The sequence below is a fragment of the Thunnus albacares genome, chromosome 15 (genome assembly GCF_914725855.1).
Source record: "Thunnus albacares chromosome 15, fThuAlb1.1, whole genome shotgun sequence".
Classification (NCBI taxonomy): Eukaryota; Metazoa; Chordata; class Actinopteri; order Scombriformes; family Scombridae; genus Thunnus; species Thunnus albacares.
In genome coordinates, this window is record NC_058120.1 from 17,118,922 (window position 1) to 17,140,447 (window position 21,526).

The window sequence follows — 21,526 nt, forward strand, 5'->3', positions numbered from 1 at the left end:
AACACATCCATTGGCCCCCGGAAGGTTTTTCTGTTTGGCATTTATCACTTGATTGTCATTATTTTAACCAGCAGTGACCGTAGGAAAAGATAGGTTCTCACATAATGGCTTGTCATTTGCACCACCACCAATTACACAGGACATGTAATATTAGTCCTGTCGTCCAAATGGTCTGCAATATCAGCGTGCTATCTTCAAGCCAGGATGATAAAACATCCCTTGAAGTCAAACACTGATAAGTGATTTTGATGGATAAGAGTAAGTAGATAGGCAAACGGAATGAGAAACCCAATTTTTCATGTGACTTGGAGATAGCTAAATTGTTCATGGTGTTGACTTTATGTTTCTCTTTTTTTTTCTCCCTCCCTTATTCTTTGAATATATAAGCGATGGAAAAAGTCACAGACTTCTTGCATCAAAAAGGATCTGGCATTTATTCTGAGCTTTGAAAATGGGTTTAGTTCTTATCTCTAACGTTGCGCATGGTAATTTGCACCTTGCCTAGCGCTCATTCTTCTGAGTTGGGTCACATACGGCTTCTGTGTGTGTCTTGATATGTGTGCGAAATAGTAACACAGAGTTGGAGGGAGAGAGAGAGACACAGCGACAGACAGGCAGAGCATACCTAAATGTGTGTGAGTGTGTGTGTGTGTGACAGCCTGGGAGTAAACAGAAACGATATTAATCCCCCCTTTTGCTCCCCCTGCCCTTGTGTTTTCGTCATTTTTAATAACACGGTTTCTATTCAACAATTAATCCAATTAACAAGGATCCAGATAATTAATGAACATGCATTTAGCCCCTTTTGAAGAGAGGCTGTTAGCTCACTCACAATGAGCTTGGAGAGCGCCTTGGGTTTTCAACTGAAAGTATGCTGATGGAGACAATGGGGGCCTCGGTAGGGGCCCTGTAGCTAGCTGCAGCCTGTGTCGGGGGCCGCAGCCGCAGGAAAGTGAGCGGGAACTGGTGACTCTGTCGAGGCAAGGCTGTCTGCGATAACGGCTGTGGCTCTGGAGGAGGTGAACAGAGGCCCACAGGCTCTGATAACATGCAAACATACAAACGAGAACAACATCTTTCCCTTTTTCTTTTGACTTACTAGTTTGGGGACTGTGGGGGAAAAAGTGCTGGCAGAATCTGGGTCATTTACATTTTGAGGAAGGTATGAGCACAGTGCAACAGAAATAAATGTCCTTCTAGCAACCACAGCATACACAGAGACTACACAGAGAAATACATAATGTGCCTATTATTCATTTCAACTCGTATCATAAGCATGACATGACAAATACCCCATTCATGCTTGTGTGCATGTGTTCATGCACTGTTGCACTCACACTTGTTTGCGAGGGGCTCGTTTTGAACAGTGTGTGCATTTGTTATTGTCAGTGACTGAACATTATTTATTTCCCCTACAATCACCCAAGGTAAGAATTGTAGACAATAAGGATGAAGAGGAAGGACATGTAAATGAGAGCGGACGGTGGGACATGTTAGGATGACGGGCTACAAATCAACCACTTTCCCACGTAGTTTTACTTTATTGGTGTTGTAGATTAAATCTGTAAAAATCAGTAAAGTTTAGGGCCTCTAAACCACTTTGTGAGCACGCATTGCAAATGTCAACAGCCAATCACTGGATACAGGTGTTGCCGTTTAACTACATCTATGTTTACTCTGTCATATGACTTTGCCATCATAAAATTAAACGATTGATCAGTGTCCCAGTGCAGCTGCACACTGTTCACAGTGGTTAACAAGTAGCATTTGCATGCAGAGAAAATCAAATCACTGTTTTATGCTCATTCACTTGTCTGACAGCACAAAACAGACACATATCCTGATGAGAACGAGTAAATTGTGAGTGCAGCTGTGCTAAGACACATTTTTAGATTATCGTGGAGAGCAGGAAGAGGCAGAACTGAGTTTTAACTGGCTGACACTCAGCAGAGGCCGCGTCTGTCTCGCCTCTTACCAAATATTGATTGTGATGCATGACTGTGTTGTTTGCCAACCAAAACAGGACCTTTAATAGTGCAAACAAATCAACTTTTAGACCCTACAGTCTGGACAGTGTCTTAATCAGAGTCCAAATGGACAAAGATGTCAGGCATTATTTTTTCCTTAAATAAATTTAGCAGTTTTCCTATTGTTCAGGCGTTTTAGAGTGAATGGAAATCTTTACTCGAACTACCTAAAAACGACTGTGGTAGTCTGAAGTAGACTCAGTCTTGATGTGGCTATAAGTGATTCTCTAGGACTCAAAACATCAATGTTGTCCTGAGTTCCATTACAGCTGTGAGTGTGGGGCTGGTCCACTGTGGGTTGCACGGAGCCCTCTATCCATCATATTTGACACCTACCCGCTGACTGGATTACAGGGTTAAGGAAGGCCAAAATGGATACAAAAGGATGTGTTTTCAAGTTTAGCCAGTTGAGTTTGGCCCGAGCATGAGCTACACACGTATTTCTTCAGATGCTTTTAACCTGTACGTGATTGTAGAATTATCTAGGGACAAGAAGGGATACTAAGTGGATGAAGATAAGTAATGAAAGTGAAGGGAATGTAACAGCGAGGGGCTTGCTTCATTTTTTTATCTACCCCAAGTTGGATGAGAAAGAATGTACACAGCGTCAGCTGGTGTAGTGTTATAATGTGGGGCGACGTGAGAAAAAAAATCTATCACAATTCAATCTGAAGCTGCGACATTCCAGCTCTTCTGCGTTTCCAATAACCCACTCTCGCCACCACCGCTATTCACCATTCTCTATTTTGTTAAAGGTCACCTTGGGTGTTGTAGTCTAGATGCTCCAGTGGTTTGGCAATCTGGTGATGGAAATGCCTGTTGGCCTGCCTGTTGTCACACAGACGGGAGGGAGAAATGGGGTGACAGCTGGAGCCACTTTTGATAGAAGGCTCCGATGGGAAAACATCACCTCCAAACTCCCACCTCGAACCTGCTAATCGTCAAAATCAACGGGGGGAAATGACACACAAATCACACTTTGCAGTGAGGGGCACTTTAACAGGCGGAGCATAAACAGCAAAAACAAGTTTTACCCGCTCCTCCTTCCTCATTCTGCCCCTTGAGGAGAACACACTAGTGTCAATACGGCTTAAAGAAGTCCAGCCAATTGTTAACAGTGTGGATCCATCCCTGCCCCTACTGAAGATGCTTGTATTTGTTTACTTGCTCGTTCGCCTGTTTGTGCACGCCTGCCAGCCCGTAGCGGGGGGAAGAAATGAGTGTTTGTGAGTGATAAGACCTGTAGGAGAGGAAGAGGAGGAAGAAGAAGAGCTCACAAGAACAGAGAGTGAGAGGAGAGAGGGACAGATAGAATCCTCATTGATCACATCTCTTCAGAGAAGGATTAATGCTGCAGTGTGGTCTACTGTGGGATATAAGAGTAGGAAAAAAATGTTGCACACTGTTTACCTTGTGAGGCAGCTGGATTGGCGAGATCACGTGAGATTATGAGATCACACGAGAATCCATCTTCAGGTTATGTGCTTGTGTACGAACCACCAGCGGTTCGGACTGATCAGCGTCCTGGGAACTACTGGCAGCTACTGGCGTGGTTTAGGTGTGATGACAGCGAGAAGCAAAGCCAATGGTAGATGTTGATAGACAGATGATTCATCCAATCACCTGCCAAGTACTTTTTGAAAGCGTCTTCCCTTTTCCAAACAATTTCCAAGGACGTCTTCGCAGATGGTTCTGGGTAACAAACCATCTAGCGCGTCAGGTTAGTGCACTCTGGCTCCATATGCCTTTCTTTTTAATTTACATGACGTTTCAGCCCTAAGACCTTCTTCAAGATCAACAACAATAGCAGGACACAGGCACCGCTATATTATGTAGGTCACACCCTTGTAGCACATCTGGTGGTGGTTAGACAGTCATGTTTCACCATTAGGGTGGCCTTCAGCCAATCAAAACTCTTAACAAACAGTGACAGGAACTACAGCCATTCAAATCACTTCAAAGTAACAGGTACCATCATGTGTCATTCCACATATAGAGACTTAAATTTTGCAGTACAATTTTATGGTTAAGTATATTCAAAAATATTATTTTGAATAGATTTCTAATAGATATACAGAAAAAGTTAAACCTCAGCTCTAGATGAACATGTCTACTGAGATCTAAACACATACACACACACACACACACACACACACACAAAGTACAGCATAGTTGCAGATAAAAGAGCTGTTCACAAAACTAAATTAATTCTGGATGTGAGAGTTTAGCAGACTTTTTTTTTCATATTTAAGGGTAGTGTTTCAGAGGACTTCACAGAGGTAAACAGAATATTAGCTCTTCTTTCAGAAGTGTTTACATTGTTCCTCCACTCTTGAATTAAGCCTGAGTATCAGACACCTGGCATATGGAGAGGCAGATAGATAAATCTCCATTGTGCTGTCCTGTCTTGCACATGCTCAGTAGCTCCCTTGGATGAGTGTGGACTCCACCAGGCAGACGTGAACAAGCTGAATCAATCCCAGGGGGACATTTATTTCTGTTGCACAGGCACAATCCCCTCATTGCCGGTCCTAACAATCTGCCTTTTGAGACGATAACACCGGAATAAGAGAGACTGCACAGCAGAAGAAGGGACATGAGAAAAAAGGGAAGGAAGTGATAAAGGGGAAGACTGATGCTGACAGAAGACTTCCTGAATGCTTAATAAATCCTCCACTGTACACAGGGGTTACGTCACGACAAACTTTGATCATATTAAGTGTGACCCACATGGATGAATTATTTGATTTTCAACATGGGGAGACGTCGTATACACAAAAGCGGGGCATTCACTTTCAGCTTGTTTGTTCAGATAAGGGAGCATGGTGATGTCGTTAAGTGCCAGTTGTCGCCTCAATTCTCTTCTGTTTTTCTGAAGAAAAACAGATAAACAAGTGGTGGCGTTTGTAGATCCCCTCCACCTCCTCCTCCTCCTCCTCCTCCTTCTTTGGTCTCTTATTCCTCTCTGCAGCTGACTGCTCCTAAATCTCAGGTCTGGCTAGACAGCTCTCTCTACCAGGTGACACAACATCCCACTTCCCTCCATCCATCCCTCTTGACGCGGCCCACACAGTCTCTCCTTCCCTTCATTTCTCTCCGTGGTGGATTCATCTCAGTTTGCCCGTCTGTCTCCAAACTTGCGCGCGACGTATTTCCCCCGTCTTCCTCTTTACTCAACATGCTCTCTCACTTGAACACACACCACAAATATTTTCACACTGCCTTCCCTCCTCCATAATTGTCTTTTTCTTTCTTCCTCAGTCTGAGCCTTTTCTCCACTTTTTCTCAATCTCATTTTTCCCCTCCGTCAACAGAACGCTATCGGCGTGTTTGTGTAGCTTTTGTTGCACAGCTCACTGCAGCACAAAAGCCTTTGTTGGCCTGCCACCACTGTGATGTGGTGAGACGGAGATGCACAAGGACAAACTTGTGGAGCCAGCTTTCAGAGAGGCACCGTTCATTCGGAGATAAGAGCTCAACCTGAAGGCTGGAGTAGCTGGTGGCGTGCAAGCCAGACACACATGTAAACACTTGTCTATGACTGTGTTGATCTGTGTGGTTGTATGAATTCTGTGTATAAATCATCCCATGTCGGTGCAATTCTTAGCGTTTCCATCAGTGAAATGGCTTGCATGTGTTCCTCAGTGGGAGTTATTGCTGGCTGCAGGGCAGTGGCAGCTGTTGTAGGGGCTGAGCTAGCTAGGCTAATAATAACCCTGGAGCTGAGCGAGTGCCCGCGGCCTCCACATCGTCTAGGGTTGACCCCCGGAGTCCAGTTGCAATGGAGAGTGAGGATTAGGCCAGGTTATGGATTAGAGAATGCTATTTCACCTCTGTAAGGACTAATAAGTGTGCAGGAATGCTACAGTGGTTAACGTTGAGGTCGCAACACTCTGAACGCACCACATTGGAAGCACTTGGAAAACATTCGCAGTGACCATGTGATACAGAACGTGTTTTTTCCCCCAAAGCCAGTTAGCAGTGAGTGTTGGAGTACGCACACAAAGACACATTGAAACATCACAGGAAACAGGATCAACAAGTTCTTGAACTACCTTGAACTTGGAGCATTTTTTTTTTCAAGCCAGAATTTCTTTTCAATACCTATCTGTCTGAGGAAAATAAAAAATAAAAAAAGGAACAAGCAAAGAGATGTTGCAAAATGGCTGAATAACATGCTAGATCAATACCATCGCCCCCACATGCCATCAGGCAGATCTTTCACAATAGACAAGGAATAAAAAAAACTCGGAAATCCTCTCAACTGAAAATAATAATGTGGCTTTATCTGCAACAGATATTATCTGCTGCAGGGAAGTAGAGCATGGTGTTATAACCTGCGCTCTATGACTGGAGGAAATGCACTGAATGGGAAGCAATTTATTTCCTTGTGTATGTTGGTACACCCGCAGTCAGAAAATGATCAATTGCTCATTATGACTAAAGCGAAAAGGGTCAGAATATTATGATCAGGGCAATTTCTTCTCTATGCTAAATTCGTTTTTGAGGCTTTTGTTTTCATGTCCAAAAACAGGGTGAGATAAGGGGGAAATTCAAGTAAAGTCATGCTTGGTCTTTCCAGCCTGTAGGTCTGGACCAGTCATGCGTTGATGCCTTTCATAGGCCAAATAACCTCATTGGCTGCCTCCATTCCTGTTCATTTCACAATTTACTCTATTACTTGCATGAGCAATTACATCTTGATGTTTTTGTTAGGTGTTGTTTGCCATTATTGTGTGTGTCTGTCTGTTTGCAGACATGTGTGCTTAGGCCTGTGCATGTGTGTTTCTGTGTGGCTCTTGATGCAGGAGACCATATTCTCCAATGCTCCTTTCCAGACTGTCACCTTTCTTAATGAGCTTCAGTGGGTTCCTGAAGAGGTCGAAACGGACACCATTTAGCATTTAATGGCCATTAGTGCCTGTGATGTGAGCCAAAACAATCCGATTACCTGGCCCTTTAAGAGCAAAGAAGTGAAGTAAACTCCAGGCAGTTTCTGTTTATTATGGCTTATATGACATTATATGCTAGCTTGAAGCAAAGGGCTACAGATGGAGGGCTGTTAGTAACATTTGTTCTGTTCTAAAACCCTTAACAAAAATGCTCACCATGTTTCACTTTGTCCTTTTTTTTTCTAGTTGCTCTCTCTATCTCTAAGCTCTCCTGCCTTTGCTGGCCAGCTGCTAGCCTGTGGCTCAGTAAAATTGGACAGGTGATGCGGGACAGCGGGGCGTCACTGATACAGTTCGACAGAACCGCAGGCTATTCAGAGTTCGATCCACTCATCAATTGAGAAGAGAGGTGAAATTGTACCATTGTACATTTTAAAAAGCAGTTTTTGTGCCTGTGCCGCTGCTGTATCTGTTGTGTTACGCAGTGGCAGTTATTAAGGTGAAATATGTGTTTTGTGTTGAAAGGGGGCTGCTCTGCACTCCTTTTCGTCTTTCACTGCACAGATCAAGCAGCAGGCAGAGAGCAGCTCGACTGAGTTCAGCCGTGTGGAACACCTATTCAGTAACATTCTTTTCAGGATGTGCTGAGGGTGAAATATGAGCATTATGAACCTGTCTTCTGGTTGAGAATAGATTCCTCCGCAGGCTTGTAAAGTTGCATTTGCTGGAGACATGACTTACAATAAGAGACAGCGCGAGTGTCCTTGTGAGTGTCAGAAATCAATTACGCTATGTTTCCCCTGTGGGTCGCAGGGTTGTATATGTATATGCACAAGTGTGTATATGTGTGTGTGTGTGTGTGTGTGTGTGTGCGTTGGGAAGTACGTTTGCTAAAGCTTCCATTGTGTCTGAGAAGAAGTTTCCACTGTGACTTTAATGCAGCAGAGAATAGAGGGAGAGAGAGCACCTTCAATCTGCACAGTGTGAGAAAACAAAGTTGGTTAAAAAACGCCTGCCGAGTTACCGATCGGTCTTGATAAACAAAGAACGCACGTATGCTGTCATGCACAAACCCTCACAAATAAGCCCACATGCACTCCAAGTATTCACTGAGATCACTGTGGGGTAGTTGAGTTCAAAGGATGTTAACCAAACGTGTGTACGTATGAATGCGTATTTGTCTGGAGGAATGCTGTCGGCCGTCATTCCTATGCATCTTTGCCTGCGTGTTTAGACAGGCTCAGTCTCCAGCTGGGTTTTGTGACAGAATGGGTACAGTGGTACGATACAATACAAAACAGCACAGCACCATACCATAGTTTTGAACAGAAGCAATTGTAAAACACTACAGAACACAGCGCAGATGTACAACAGGACTTAGACTGCAAAACTCAATCACTGAAATCACATTCAATCTCAAACTGCATTAGCACCTTTTTAATTAAAAGCTTCGCACTGAAAAGGTAAAAGCTTTCAGATGTTTACTGCTTCAGCACATACACAGTATATTTCTATTCCAAAACATTATATATGATCTAAGTGACACTCTGTCTGTTCACACCCTGCAGGTTTGAAAGGTGGCTGTAAAAACTAGAGAAAAATGCTGCAGGAGTGGTTTGAAGTGGTGGTTTCAAGTTGACCGTAGTTGCTGTTCTCTGTGAAGTCACCGATCAAGCCTATAGGGGTGAGCGTTTGATAGTCAAAAGACAGATTTCGGGTGAAGTATCACTTAAAAGTCAGAGGATCAGATATGTGATTTTGATGAATCGATAGGGAATCAACTTTGCATCTCAAACAGCCTTTTTAAAAAGGGCAATTTTGTGCTTTCATACATTTTGTAAGAGTGGGTGTCATGTTTTTGATCAAATGCATATCTGTTTGAAATAAAAGTCATCATGCATGAAGGATTCGTTACCAGCTAGCTAAATAAATCATATTTATAAAAAAATCAACAAAACATGGAAAACATATCAAACGTACATGAGAGGAAATTTATTCTGTCAAGTCTGGGTTGACAATAACAAACTATGGTGATAAAAACACAGATACAGAGAGAAAATACTTCATGACTTGCATTTATGAATTTAATGGGGGTTTAAAAAAGATAGGGTGGCAGAGCGGAGTGGAAATGAGTGCTGACTCTTGGAGGGGTAACGGATGGTTCAGAAACAAAAAGAGGACAAATTGAGTGAGAGGAGATGGGGAGTAGGGGAGAATAAGGATAAAGACACAGATAAGAGAAGGATATGGGTTTAAGAAGGGGGGTCGGAGGGTAGATAAGAAGTGACTGATAAAAAGGTTGAAGTCAAAAGTCTGCGCTACGTTGGAGGTGACAGCGCCCCCCCCTCCTCAGCTGATCATGCAGGACTCATAGGTGGGCACCATGTATTTGATGTTTATGAAGGCGTCCTCCCCTCCGTAGCGCTCAAACACCTCCAGAGTCTCCTGGATCAGGTCACCGACGTTCTCTCTCTTCTGCTGGCTGTAGTCGATGCCATCTCCAGAGTTAACTGAGGACAAAGTGATAGAGAGAGAGACAGACAGAATGTGAAAAAACAAACACAAAAATGAGTTGTATTTCAGCTCAGTCTGGGTGGCTGCAGGCTTTGAGGTTGATGTCAGGGCTCACAAAGCACCACCTGTGGCCACGCCGCGCTGTTTTGCTGCAGACTGAGTCGGCTAATGCCATCCTTCCATCTGACTTCAAACCCAATGGACAGACTGAATTTAATTTACTCCTCTTATGCTGTGACCAGTTGGGACTCGACGGCAGAAGAGTTTTTAACTGTTTGGCTGAAAGTTTAATGAGGCAGCCTGCGGAGAGCAGAGCAGCGTAAAGGACACGCAAGCTAGCAACGGCTTTGCTGTCGCAGAGGCACGAGCGATTACCTGGAGTCGTGCTCCACAGGTAGGGATGTGTGTGATGTTGATGTATGATGCTCTAAAATAAAAATCTGAGAACAAATTCAACACGATCAAAGAAAAGAGCCTGTTGTGTGTGTGAGTTGTTTTTTTGGGGGGTTTTTTTTGCATTTCCCTGGTGTGTATATGTGGTAAATGGCAAAGAGAGAACATAATACACTTGTGGCCAATCATGATACAACAAGAAAGCAGCAGAAATCTCCTCCCCAAGACACACACACACACACACTTACACACACACACAGAGTGCAATAAAACACACAAAATTGTACAACAGAACTCTAGTGCTCGGGGAACTTGTTATCGAAAAAACATTCCTGAGGTGTCCAGCCTCCACTCCTTCCTCCTTTTCACCAGCAGGCACACTTTAACACACTTTAACACACACACACACACACGCACACAGTTCGTGACTTTATCAGGGCACAGCAAACTGCCAATCTCTTGCCACTGCACTGGGGGCTCAAAACAGTTTTCAGAGGCAGGTAAATATAGAGAGAGATGAGGCACACACACACACACATACACACACACACACACACACACACACACACACACAAAGTTTGTTTTTTTTGCAGGAGATGTCCTGTTGAACTAAAATATCCCAGAAAGAAACTGTGGATTTATTTGATTCATTTGTTATGTGAGTGAGAAGAGAAGAGAAGAGAAGAGAAGAGAAGAGAAGAGAAGAGAAGAGAAGAGAAGAGAAGAGAAGAGAAGAGAAGAGAAGAGAAGAGAAGAGAAGAGAAGAGAAAATTAACAGCAGGACTTTAAGGCAGACCCCTCAGCCCCTTCTCTCACTCCTAATTAAGACCTGGGGAGAGGGGGGGACATTAAACGTCTCTCCCACTTCTTTCTAACACTCTGTCCTTTATTCTCTCTCAATCTTTTCTAATCTCTCATCTTCCCTGACAGACTCAACCTTCCTCCTCTCTCCCTCTCTCTCTCTCTCTCTCTCTTCGCCTTTCCACCCATCCATGGCCTCCTCATTAAAACACAAAGAGAGCCAGTCCCATAAAGCGGGCTGTTAAGCAGTAACACGTCTATGATCTCAGTCTACTGCACTTGCTTTCCGCTCAGGATCCGCTCTCCTGTTTTACATGAAAGTGACGGGGAAGAATTCACCAGCCATGCTCTGACCGTCAGTCAGCCCGGACGCACTACAACAGAAAGAAAAAAATGCATACAATAAGCTTAGGAATGCAGCCTTAAAGAAAAGCTGTTCATATCTAAACTTAAACTGTGTTTTATTCTGGAGCTACCCACAACACAGGCATCTGGACCCTAGTAGTTAGAAAAATCTTAAATGGCATCTAAAATGCAGGCATCCGAGCAATAAAGGCAAAAAAAAGTGGAAGGCAAAGCAATCAGTGAAGAATGAGGACGACAGTATACTGTGATGTGTGTAGCTGGCTGGGCGGGAGAGTGGTGAAAAGTAAAGAATAAAGTGACCGGAGTCAGCCGGGTCACTTACGTACGGTCTGTTTCAGCTGCGTGTTGTATGTGTGTTACTGTGCGTGCATGCATTTTTAGTGCGGGTTAAAAAAGCCAAGCCCATGTAGAGCCACCCCCTGTTAGTGTGGAAATGAGCAGCCAAAGCCAGCCCAGAGGGAGAGCTTGGCCTTCAGACTCAGCTCAGACCCGTTTACTGGGGCCTGGAGGGGGGAGCAAGGAGGTCCTGCAAGGGGGGAATTGTTGCTGTTGCTATACTGAGCGTTTCAGCCCTTTCCAACTGCATTTCTATCGCTGAGCTGTTAGCATCAAAAGGAAGAGGCCAGAGGAATACGCAAGGATTCTCAATATTTAAAGAGCAGAAAAGAGAGAAGTGTGTTTAAGGAGGGATGGAGAGAAAGGAAGGAGGGGAGGGGTGAGGGTGTTAAAAGCTGCCTCTGCAAATGTCCTTCAGCAATATAACTTCTCTCTCTTGCTCTTCTTCTTCTTCTTCTTCTTCTTCTTCTTCTTCTTCTCTCCCCTCCCTGTCTTTTTTTCTCCTCTCTCTCTCTCTCTCTCTCTCTCTCTCTCTCTCTGCTTTCGGCAATATCCTCTGTGTAGAGAGGGAAAAAAAAAATCTTTAAAAACAATCATAATAAAAACTCCCGCTCTGTGAACAGAAGGAAGCCCTAGCAGGAGTTGGCTGTCTGTTCCTCTGAGGAAGGGGTAGGGTCGATGAAGGCACAGGCAGGGGAGGATTCTTGGCGCAGCGACATTTGCTACACAGAAGGTGGAGGAAGAAAGGGAAGGTGGCACAGAAAAAGGTGCTTTGTGTCTGCCTTTCATGATAAAATCCCTGGGATTGGAAAGGTCTTTAGCACACAGACAACAGAAGTGTGGAGGAGAGAAGGAATAGGTGAAAGATAAGGGAGATAAAAGGAAAGCATCAATCTATCTATCTATCTATCTATCTATCTATCTATCTATCTATCTATCTATCTATCTATCTATCTTTTTGTGGCTCCAGAGGGAGCTGCACAAAGTCTGATAAATTGCCTCAAGTGATGTCATTTGGGTCATCGTCGGTGGGGGCTGAGGACTACAACTTTGAAAATGAAAAAAAAAAACCTGTGGGTGTGGAAGTTAGGAATAAGTGAGACCTCTGTAGCCTGCTCCAGAGGCTCAATGCTACATTAGCCACTAATAGCATAACACACCAGAAACGCAGACTGAACCGTCTGTGGTAGAGTTGTGCTGTGGGTAAAAAACCTCCATTATAAGTCTGACAATGTTTTGGGAGTGCAATGCTAAATCTGTGGAGTACTCGTTTATAGTAAGACACGAGGGGTTGTATCTCTCTCTCTCTCTTGGGCTCTGTGGTGATCTCTGCCAAACTCCACCAGACCAACTCTACACACAACAACAGCTGCAGCCTTCCTCCTCCTTCTCCTCCTCCTCCGCCCTGCTCTTTCTCCATCCCTCATTCCCCACGGTCCTAAACAACCTGTCTTCTCACATCAAGCTGAAGACAAGCAGTCACAGATGCAGGCAGAGCTTGTGGTTTCCTCCTAACTGCTTCCAAATATATAAATTTTGAGGGTCTATGTACTGTAGACAAATTGGGTCTAATTTATGATTATTAGACTTCCTTAAAGATTTACTGTTATTGAACTTAGCTTGCATTGTTGGTATGTTGTGTTGTTATAATCCCCTCTCATGTGCTATGCCTGGCGCGCTCCTGTGACACACACACCGCAGCGGCTTTTGCAAGTTTAGCTTGAAATTCCAGGGCTGTTTCAACATAATATCAACCAACCTGCCATTGTTTCTAATCAACTTAGTCCTGATTGTGGAAGTTCCTTATGAAAGCAGCTTACAGAAGAGGCCCCCCAACACAATAGCTCTTTGATCATAGCAGCCAGATGCAGAACAGAATCAATGCATGCGAGAAACCTGGTCGTTTTTTCAAGGGGTTTGGCCTTGCTTGAAAAGGGAAATGGAGGAATGTAGGTTATGAGTGTGATGGACTAACCCGAGTTCCAGGAATATTTTGTGCAGTTGATCGTGGCTGCACAGCTGAGGGTTTTATGAGCGCATGTGTTGTCATTCTTTCTTATAACAGAGATAAACCTCCCTATCCTGAGTTTTTTCAGGGCATATGGAATATACATTATCCTTTGCATTATCATATTTTTATCACATGTTTATGATGCAATCCCCCTATTTCCCCTTGTAAATCATTGGGAAATATGTAAAAATCATCTTTAAAGCAAAACTATGTTACTTTTAAATGTACAAAAAGTCTCATAAAAAACAAGCTTGATTCCTATGAAACAAAGTGATTTACTACACCCACCCCAACATCTGTTTTGGACGCTGCCGCCTATTTTTCTAAAGTGGTCGGGAAGGGAAGAACCGTCATATTTGTGATCCCGAGCAGCAAGGTGTAAACAAAGGTTCAGAGGGAAAAAGCAAAGACACCAAGCACACCCTTCATAACAGTGGGGGGTGGAGTTAGTGCATCACTTTGTTTGTCAGCCATCATAAGACATAAAAATAACAAGAAGCAAAGCAACTGCAACAAATATGTTGGAGGGAATGCAACAGCCCCCATTGACTGGAGCAATACAAGTAAGAAGAAAAGAGTATGATCGGCAGGAAGTCAGCAAAGAAAGTGACAAACAGAGGAGTCAGACAAGGAAACCCCCTAGTCAAACAATAACATGTGAAGCAACAGTTGGGTTTCCGAACAAGCTTGCCGCTGCTGTGTGCTTTATTTGACCGATAACGTAACAACTGCTGTGCATTGGTTACTATATTGAACTGGCAGTTTAGTGTGGGGAATACATTTTTCTTGTATTTTCTTTTTTTCTTCTTTTTTGACAGATTAACCAATAATGAAAATAATTGTTAGTTTCAGTCATAAACCTAAGTTACACAAACTAGCTCTAAGTCTAGCATAACCAGGTTTATATTTATCATGTTTCCACTGATAGTAGACGCACATATTGCCAGACGGATCCTGATTGCTTTCATTTATTTATGAGCCCTTTGGTGAATTCTGTTTTTTTTCTTGTTTCTTGTCCTGTGAAAGAAGCGCTATTTAAGTTATTATTAACATTATTCTTTATCATAAAAGTCTATGTAGATGCTTTTTCTTCTGTGTCTGCTGAGGTAATAGAAGCATGGTTCTCAAATGTTTTCCCTCATGATTCGATTTTTTTTTATTCAGGCTTAAATGCAAAAATAAAAAGAAACTACAGGAAGAAACAAGCAGAAACCCTGCAGGCCATGTTTTCTCTCATTTAGACTTTTTGTGTGGAATTTTCTCAAAATGTCTCTATTTTTAACAGTGGCTGTAGTTTCTCTAAATCAACTTGAACTAGGGGGCGAATGTGACCACAAGTGATCCCTTGGCCACATACTTGAGATTGAAGATATGAGTTACAGTACCAGTCAAACGTTTGGACATACTTTCCCATTCATGGGAATGTGAAAGTGTGTTCAAACCTTTGACTGGTTCTGTACATTCCGACCAAATGTACAGCAAATACAGCGGATATATGTGGATACTATGTGTAAGTCAGGCCATGAGGACAAGGAGAGGGAGAGGAGCGGAGTGGTGCTGCATGTGTGACAGGTGTGAGGAGGTGGTGGGGACCACTGGAGGAGGTCTGTGCTTAACAGCAGGGCTCTAATTAAAAGGGCCTCACAGTTGGGCACCAGGCAGGCCTCTCATAAAGAGACTCACACTCCGGCAGAGAGGTGAGAGAGACCAGGTGTGTGTATGTGTGTGTTTGTGTGTGTGTGTGAGAGAGAGAGAGAGAAAGAGAGAGAGAGAGAGAGAGAGAGAGAGAGAGAGAGAGTGTGTGTTTGTGTGTGTGCCTAACCACAGGTGTCTGTGAAAGAAAGGTTGTAGACAGAGCGAGAGAGTATCCTAACAGTGTGTATGTGCATACTGAAGTAATTATATTTTTGAGGGTATTCTGTGTATACGTACAGACACGTACACGTGGAGTCGCACACACACGTGAAAAGAGTATAAGTGTGCTTGTATAATAACGTCACAAGGGCAGAAAGAGTGTGTGGAAAAAGAGAGAGGGACAGCTGCACATGGACTAAGTTTAGAGAAAGAAGTATCCTAATCTTTTATTCAGCCTCGAGTTAAAAAAAAAAAAAATCAAAAAAATGTGCAAAGCCAAAAGTGCAGTCATTCATACTATTAGTACATTTCAGTGTTCCATTATCCATGATGCAAAAAAACATGATTTAATGTTGTAAATGGTACAGATGTTTTTAGTTCTACCTTTAATGAAATGTCATAAAATAAAAGCATTAAGTCTAAAAAAGATGCAAATACTTAAAGTACTTCAAAATGACACTTAAGCACAGTACAATTCCTTTGTTTCTTTCCACCTCGTCCTCGCCATGTCCCTCTGCCAAAGTCTCCAGCCCCCTTTTCCCCTAATGGATAAGCCAGAGGCTGACGGACAGCACAGCTGTGGCTCACATACACAATCGCGCACGCACGCACACACACACGCACACACACACACACACACACACACACATACACCTGGAGCTGGGCCCATACCCACTCTGTTGCTTTTCCATCTCAACCTTTGTGTTTAATCAATAACAGCATTTCAGCTTAACACAGCTAGCCACAATGAAGGCTGCAGCTTCAGCCACACACACACACACACACACACACACACACATGCATGCATATCCACATGAGGTTGCGAGCAGAGAAGTAAAACAATAGGCTTATGGTCAGCAGTAGTTTATTAAACCCCCAACCCCTACACCAGCCATCATCCGACTGCTCATGCTTACTGAAGTCTAACCTTTGCTGTAGGTCAGTGATCTCATTTTCCATGTGTTCATCCAGCCCAGCAGTGTTCAGTCTATAGGCTAGCCGCAACTCAGTGCCATTTCAACCCAGTGAAAGTTGGACGGCAAAGCAGTATGCCAGGTGGAGGAAAATGTGTCAAGGTCAGATTTCAGAGCAGAAAGTAAGACTGGAGGAATGTGTAGACAAAGTTGAGACAAAGACCTGCTGAGGATGCTCCTGAGCTGCACAGGAGCTAAAGCCGTTAGATTCCTATCGATCCCGCTCCCACTGGCTTACTAGTCTACATCTGTACATAGGTATACAGGAATTGAATTCCAATTCCACACTTCCGCCAAAATCGTGCCGTGTCTTTGGCTAATCTTCCCTTAGAAATCCCAGGCTGTAGAAGGGATTCAAAGCCCTGCTGAGGCAAGGTGGGAGAATCAGTCTTCCACACCTCACAAAACCGTCCTCTTGCTCATTTCTTTTTCAATTAGCCAACAAGACCTAGCCATGACTGAGAGCAATATCAGTTTGCACCATTTAGTCATGGTATTAATGCACAAAGAGGGCTCATCTTAGATGATGGATCAATGCTATTTTCCAAGCTGTTACCATGTCCATTATTGTTTCAATTACCACCATTCAGATAATGGTTATCCCACTCCCATCTCATCCAATTGCAGTCTGATACATGCATCTGCGAATCAGTTTCAGTATGCTTGTCACTGGTCTGAGGGAAAGAGTCATGTTGTGTTTGCAAGTATATCACACTGATGGCATGGATGAGCAGCAAGTTTTAATTATTTTCAAATTAGATTCTACATTTTTCAGGGTGCACAGTATGTGTGTGTTGCTGTTAGTGATAAATGATCCCAGAGGCCTACTTTCATCCAGGCCAGAAAATACAAAGTCAGTCTTATCACAGCTATGGCCGTGCATAACCCAGCACCACTCAGCCTGGACCACAGTCCACCGGCAAAGTCTGCACACTGCATTTGACTGCGCTGCACACCAAGAAGCTGCAGCTGGAAAAGATGGAGATTCAACCAGAAATACATAATTTTGAATGAAAAAAACATGCCCAACATACTATTTTCTTCCAAGGCAGGTTTTAGATAAGTGTGGGGTTGTGGGTTAACAAAAGACAAAATCATGGAGATGACTGCAGTGGTGCAAAATACACACTGGTTCTGTCACTTGCAAGTTAAATGCAAGATTAAATACTGATATGATTTAAAAAAAAGTGTTCTTTGTTATTTTGTCACTCATTTAGACATGTAGACCCCCCAAAAAGGTGAAATTAAAAGAAAACAAACCAAAGCTTTTAACAGTACAGCACACCACGCCACAGAGGACCTCGCCTTTCCCACTCTGCCTGTCCATGTCTCTCCCTGGCTGGAAGCAGTGTCAGTGCTGTCAGGTGTGAGTCAATGCCGTCAGATGCGATCTCATTACGCCAGCTTACCTCAAGGTTAGCAGTGGGCTGCTGGCTAGGCACAAAATCGATCTGCACCAGGGACAGGCGCTAAAGGCCACTGCGGTGTGCTGTGCGCACACCCGGACACAAACCAAACAAACACTGCGCTTTGAAATGCAAAGGCCCACTAATACAAGCATAGGCACGTAACATATATACACAAAGATCTAGAAGCACACTGTGATAGAGTCTGATGCCATGTGAAATGGGAGCAGATTATTATTATTAACATATTGCAGGGAATTACCTTCCCCTCAATGCAAGAAGTTGGCAAACATTTTAGTGGACATGCTGTGTTTCATATTTAGTAAAAAAGCTTTTTTTTTTGCTTTATTCATACAGATCATGGAAGAACTCTTATCATCATCACAAAATACAAAAAAACAACTATTCAGTTCTGTCACTTAAAATGCGGCCCCAGGGTAAAAACCTGTACAAATGTATCACTTCATACATATTTAATCAACACCTAGCACGTGACATGTCCCACAGTTTACATTACTGTAGGGTATTACAATACCCTCCCCAACAGCACAGTCCTCTCATGATGTCTCCTGTCATATAAAGCAAATGAATGTTTACTCAGAGCTGACAGCAGAACGACTCTTATAATATGTAACATGTTTGACAGGAATCCAATACCCAATGATGTTTTTTTTTTCACCCTTCAATCCATTTATCAGACCCTCAAAGTTATCAGACACAACACCATTCTTTTCTCAGATCTGAGAACATAAAGATGTCAAATTAATGGCTGTCACAAATAATTAAAAAAAGCAGGGAATATTTTTATTCCTATTCTGGGTGGTTTGCGACCTACAGTAACAGGAGCTAATGGTGAATGAATTAATATTCATAGGAAACAGCTTGGTTGGTGTACCTTTGCTCTGGTAGCAGGTGTCCATACGTGGAGGTTACTGGCACCTTGCTAAGGCTACTTTCTCATTTACACATTCTAATGGGCAATGAGAGCATGTGTTTAAGTTGCTACAAGGAAACTACTCTATTTTTTGGTTTGTTTGTTTATATACAGGGTCCTAGATTAACACCAAGAACCAAATATGGGTAGGTCTGTTTGAAAATCTACTGGCATTTGGCGCTTGACAATACTTTAATATCTCAATGCAATGTTCTGAAACAAATGTATGTGTGACCAAAAAATGCAATTTATTATTTTGGTCGGTAAAAATATGCTTGGCCGGTGGATTTTTTCATCTATCAGTCCCCTTGGCAGGTGAGTCAAAAGTTAATTTCAGACACTGTTTATATGGGTTTTTTTTTTAAAGATATACTTTCCTTGAGGACTTTTGAATAAAACATTACAGCACAGCTTGGACACACCATAGCTATTTTGTTTCATTAACACCTACACATTACACATTTGGGTGTGCAAATCCTACATGTATACTCACACTAAAATACAAATACTGTGAATAACAAGATTAATGTAATATGAGGTTAATGTCCTGTGGAGGCATCTTATGAGTGTCACAAAAGAAGAGAAGGAGAATTAAAGAGTTTGCTAACGGAGGGACTTTCCTGGTGTTGCTTTCGGTGAGTTGAAATAGAATGAACTGAAACTGCTCGCCATGATGTTTTTTGTGTAAAAAGACCGCTTTGTCTCTGGTTGACTTTATGATCTCTCATGCACAAAATCAAAACAAAGTGGAAAAATCAAACTGAGGTGTGACTGTAATTCAATTTGAATGATTGACAATGAAAGATAAGGGCTGGCACTGTGTTGAGGCCATAAGCTTTTTCAGGTTGTGAGTGAAAGATCTGTTGCTCAAATGTCACCCATTTAACTCTACTACAAACAAAAAGATAGGACAAAGGGTTTCCTGTTTGACAATAGAGAGAGATATGGAAAGAAGAGTTCAGATGATTACAAAGCAAATTAGAGGCAGGCCTCAGATGACATCTGAAATATATCAAGAAATGGATAAAACAACAGTGGGATGACTATGACAGCAAAGGGAGGAATGGAATTAGAGGATCCACTCTCGTAAAGACAGCATATGTCCAGACGGAATATCATGTGGGTTTCAGGTGGAAAAACTGACAAAGACGAAGAGACGGAAGGAGAGAAGGAGAAAAGGAAGAGTGACAGAGAGAGAGGAGGTCGAGCGGCGTAGCAAATTCAAAGAGCAAATCCATTTGTCCTCTTCACTCGTCAGACGAGGAATATTTGAAGTGACATACTAATTTAAGTCAGTGACAAATCAAAGTCTATCACTGATATTACCCTAAAGTGCAGTGAGTATCCTCTCTGCACTTCACTTTTTTGCAAGTCATTGAAAGAGTGTGATTGTAGTTTAAACATCAAAGGAATAAGGTGTGCTTTAGCACCTCAGTCGTACTGTATTATCTCCCCTCACTGAAAACAGTGTCATTACTGCACTGCGTGAAAATACTGGCACACACACACCATCCTACACACATGGGAACATGGGAACTCACACGCACGCACACACACACACACACACACACACATACATACACAGTTATGTCCATACACAATGAGGGGCCTGGCTAATAAAATCATTTTAGTCTTCATAACCACTTTAGCCTTGGAAGCTGCCATCGGTGGAAGGACAAACACACACACGCGCACACACACAAACACGTACAGGAATGAACGGTGAGTGGTCCAGCCCTTCCATTAGCCTAATGAAGTGGCTCCCTAAGATGGATGACATGACATCACCTCCAACACCAATCACAATATCACCCCTAAAAAACCTTCCACTAAAAGCCTCATCCCTCCCCCGACTCTCCCCCTCACCCCCACCCCCAGCCCCACAATTGGTTACTGCACCAAATGGACGATGAGCATTCCAGGGCCCATTCGGCCCCCTCGCAACACTTTTATTGGTCTGGTTATTTATCTCTTTAATGCAATTGGCTGAAGTGGATGCCTATGGATGCAGAGAGCTAGTAAATCACAGTGGGCTGGGTCTGCAGTGTGATTAAAAGAACTTTGGTTCAACAATGACAATGGCACCGAGTGAACTGCACGCAGTCTGTCTGCATTTAGAGCAGGGACGAGCGGGGAGAGGCTACGGGAAGCCAGAGGGCATGGTAGATATAGACAAGAGTCCACACATAAGCAAATACATTTGAAAAAGCATCTCTTTCTTCTCCATTCTAGCCTTCCGTGCACACAAAATCCTGTCTTTCAGCCAGTGAGAGAAACCAGTCAGCAGCAAACATGGACACATTTGAAAAGTCTTACATTACAGTGTTAAATATGCTGACAAACAGTATGACTGTCATTTGATCTCAGGTGTTTCACTGTCATGTGATAAACCTAGTGCACTCTGTTCTTAATACTTGCTCTGGTACCAAACAACATTTTGAAAATGTCTGATGTCACCACTGCGGACAGAAAACTTTTAGTACGTGGACAAAATGTCAAAAATCACATTGTGGACATGACATATGAAGCACCCTCGGAGAGGAGCTATAATGCACACCCCTCACCCACTACCTCCTACAAGGACAAAGAAAAGTGTTTATGGGTAGAGGGATGCAGGTACAGGCATCCGTAAACAGTCAGTGTTTTACAGGCAGCGGCACGGCCCGAAGGCCTGTCAAGGTTTACGAGATCCCAGACCCTTTAAAGCAGAAGTGTTTAAGTGTGGTATTTACATAAAACAGGCCAAGGTGTCTGTCTTAAGCAGACCTCACACCAGAAATGTTGGTGGCTGATGAGCTGGGACAGGCCTGTCATCAGCAAGGGAATGTTGCTGAATGACAATGACAGACCAGGACTAATGATATGTTCCTGTATTTGTGGATCTAAATTATAAAGAAATCCTGTTTGAAAAATACTTTTGTGATCTGAAGACTGAAATAATGCCAAAATAACAAGGGCGTGCATAGTGTATCTCAAAAGCCTATAGCTCACAAAGTATAAACTATGATACCACAGATC

At 43.0% G+C, this 21,526-nt stretch overlaps 1 protein-coding gene across 1 annotated transcript in view; it reads right to left on the minus strand.

The window, feature by feature from the left end:
- Nucleotides 1-8,341: 8,341 nt before the first annotated feature.
- Nucleotides 8,342-21,526, minus strand: part of pacrg (PARK2 co-regulated) — a 146,518-nt gene continuing 133,333 nt past the window's right edge. Inside the window, exon 5 of the mRNA XM_044375429.1 lies at nt 8,342-9,429. Coding sequence (XP_044231364.1) covers nt 9,269-9,429 — 161 coding nt within the window. The 3' untranslated portion in view covers nt 8,342-9,268. The remainder of the gene's footprint in view (nt 9,430-21,526) is intronic.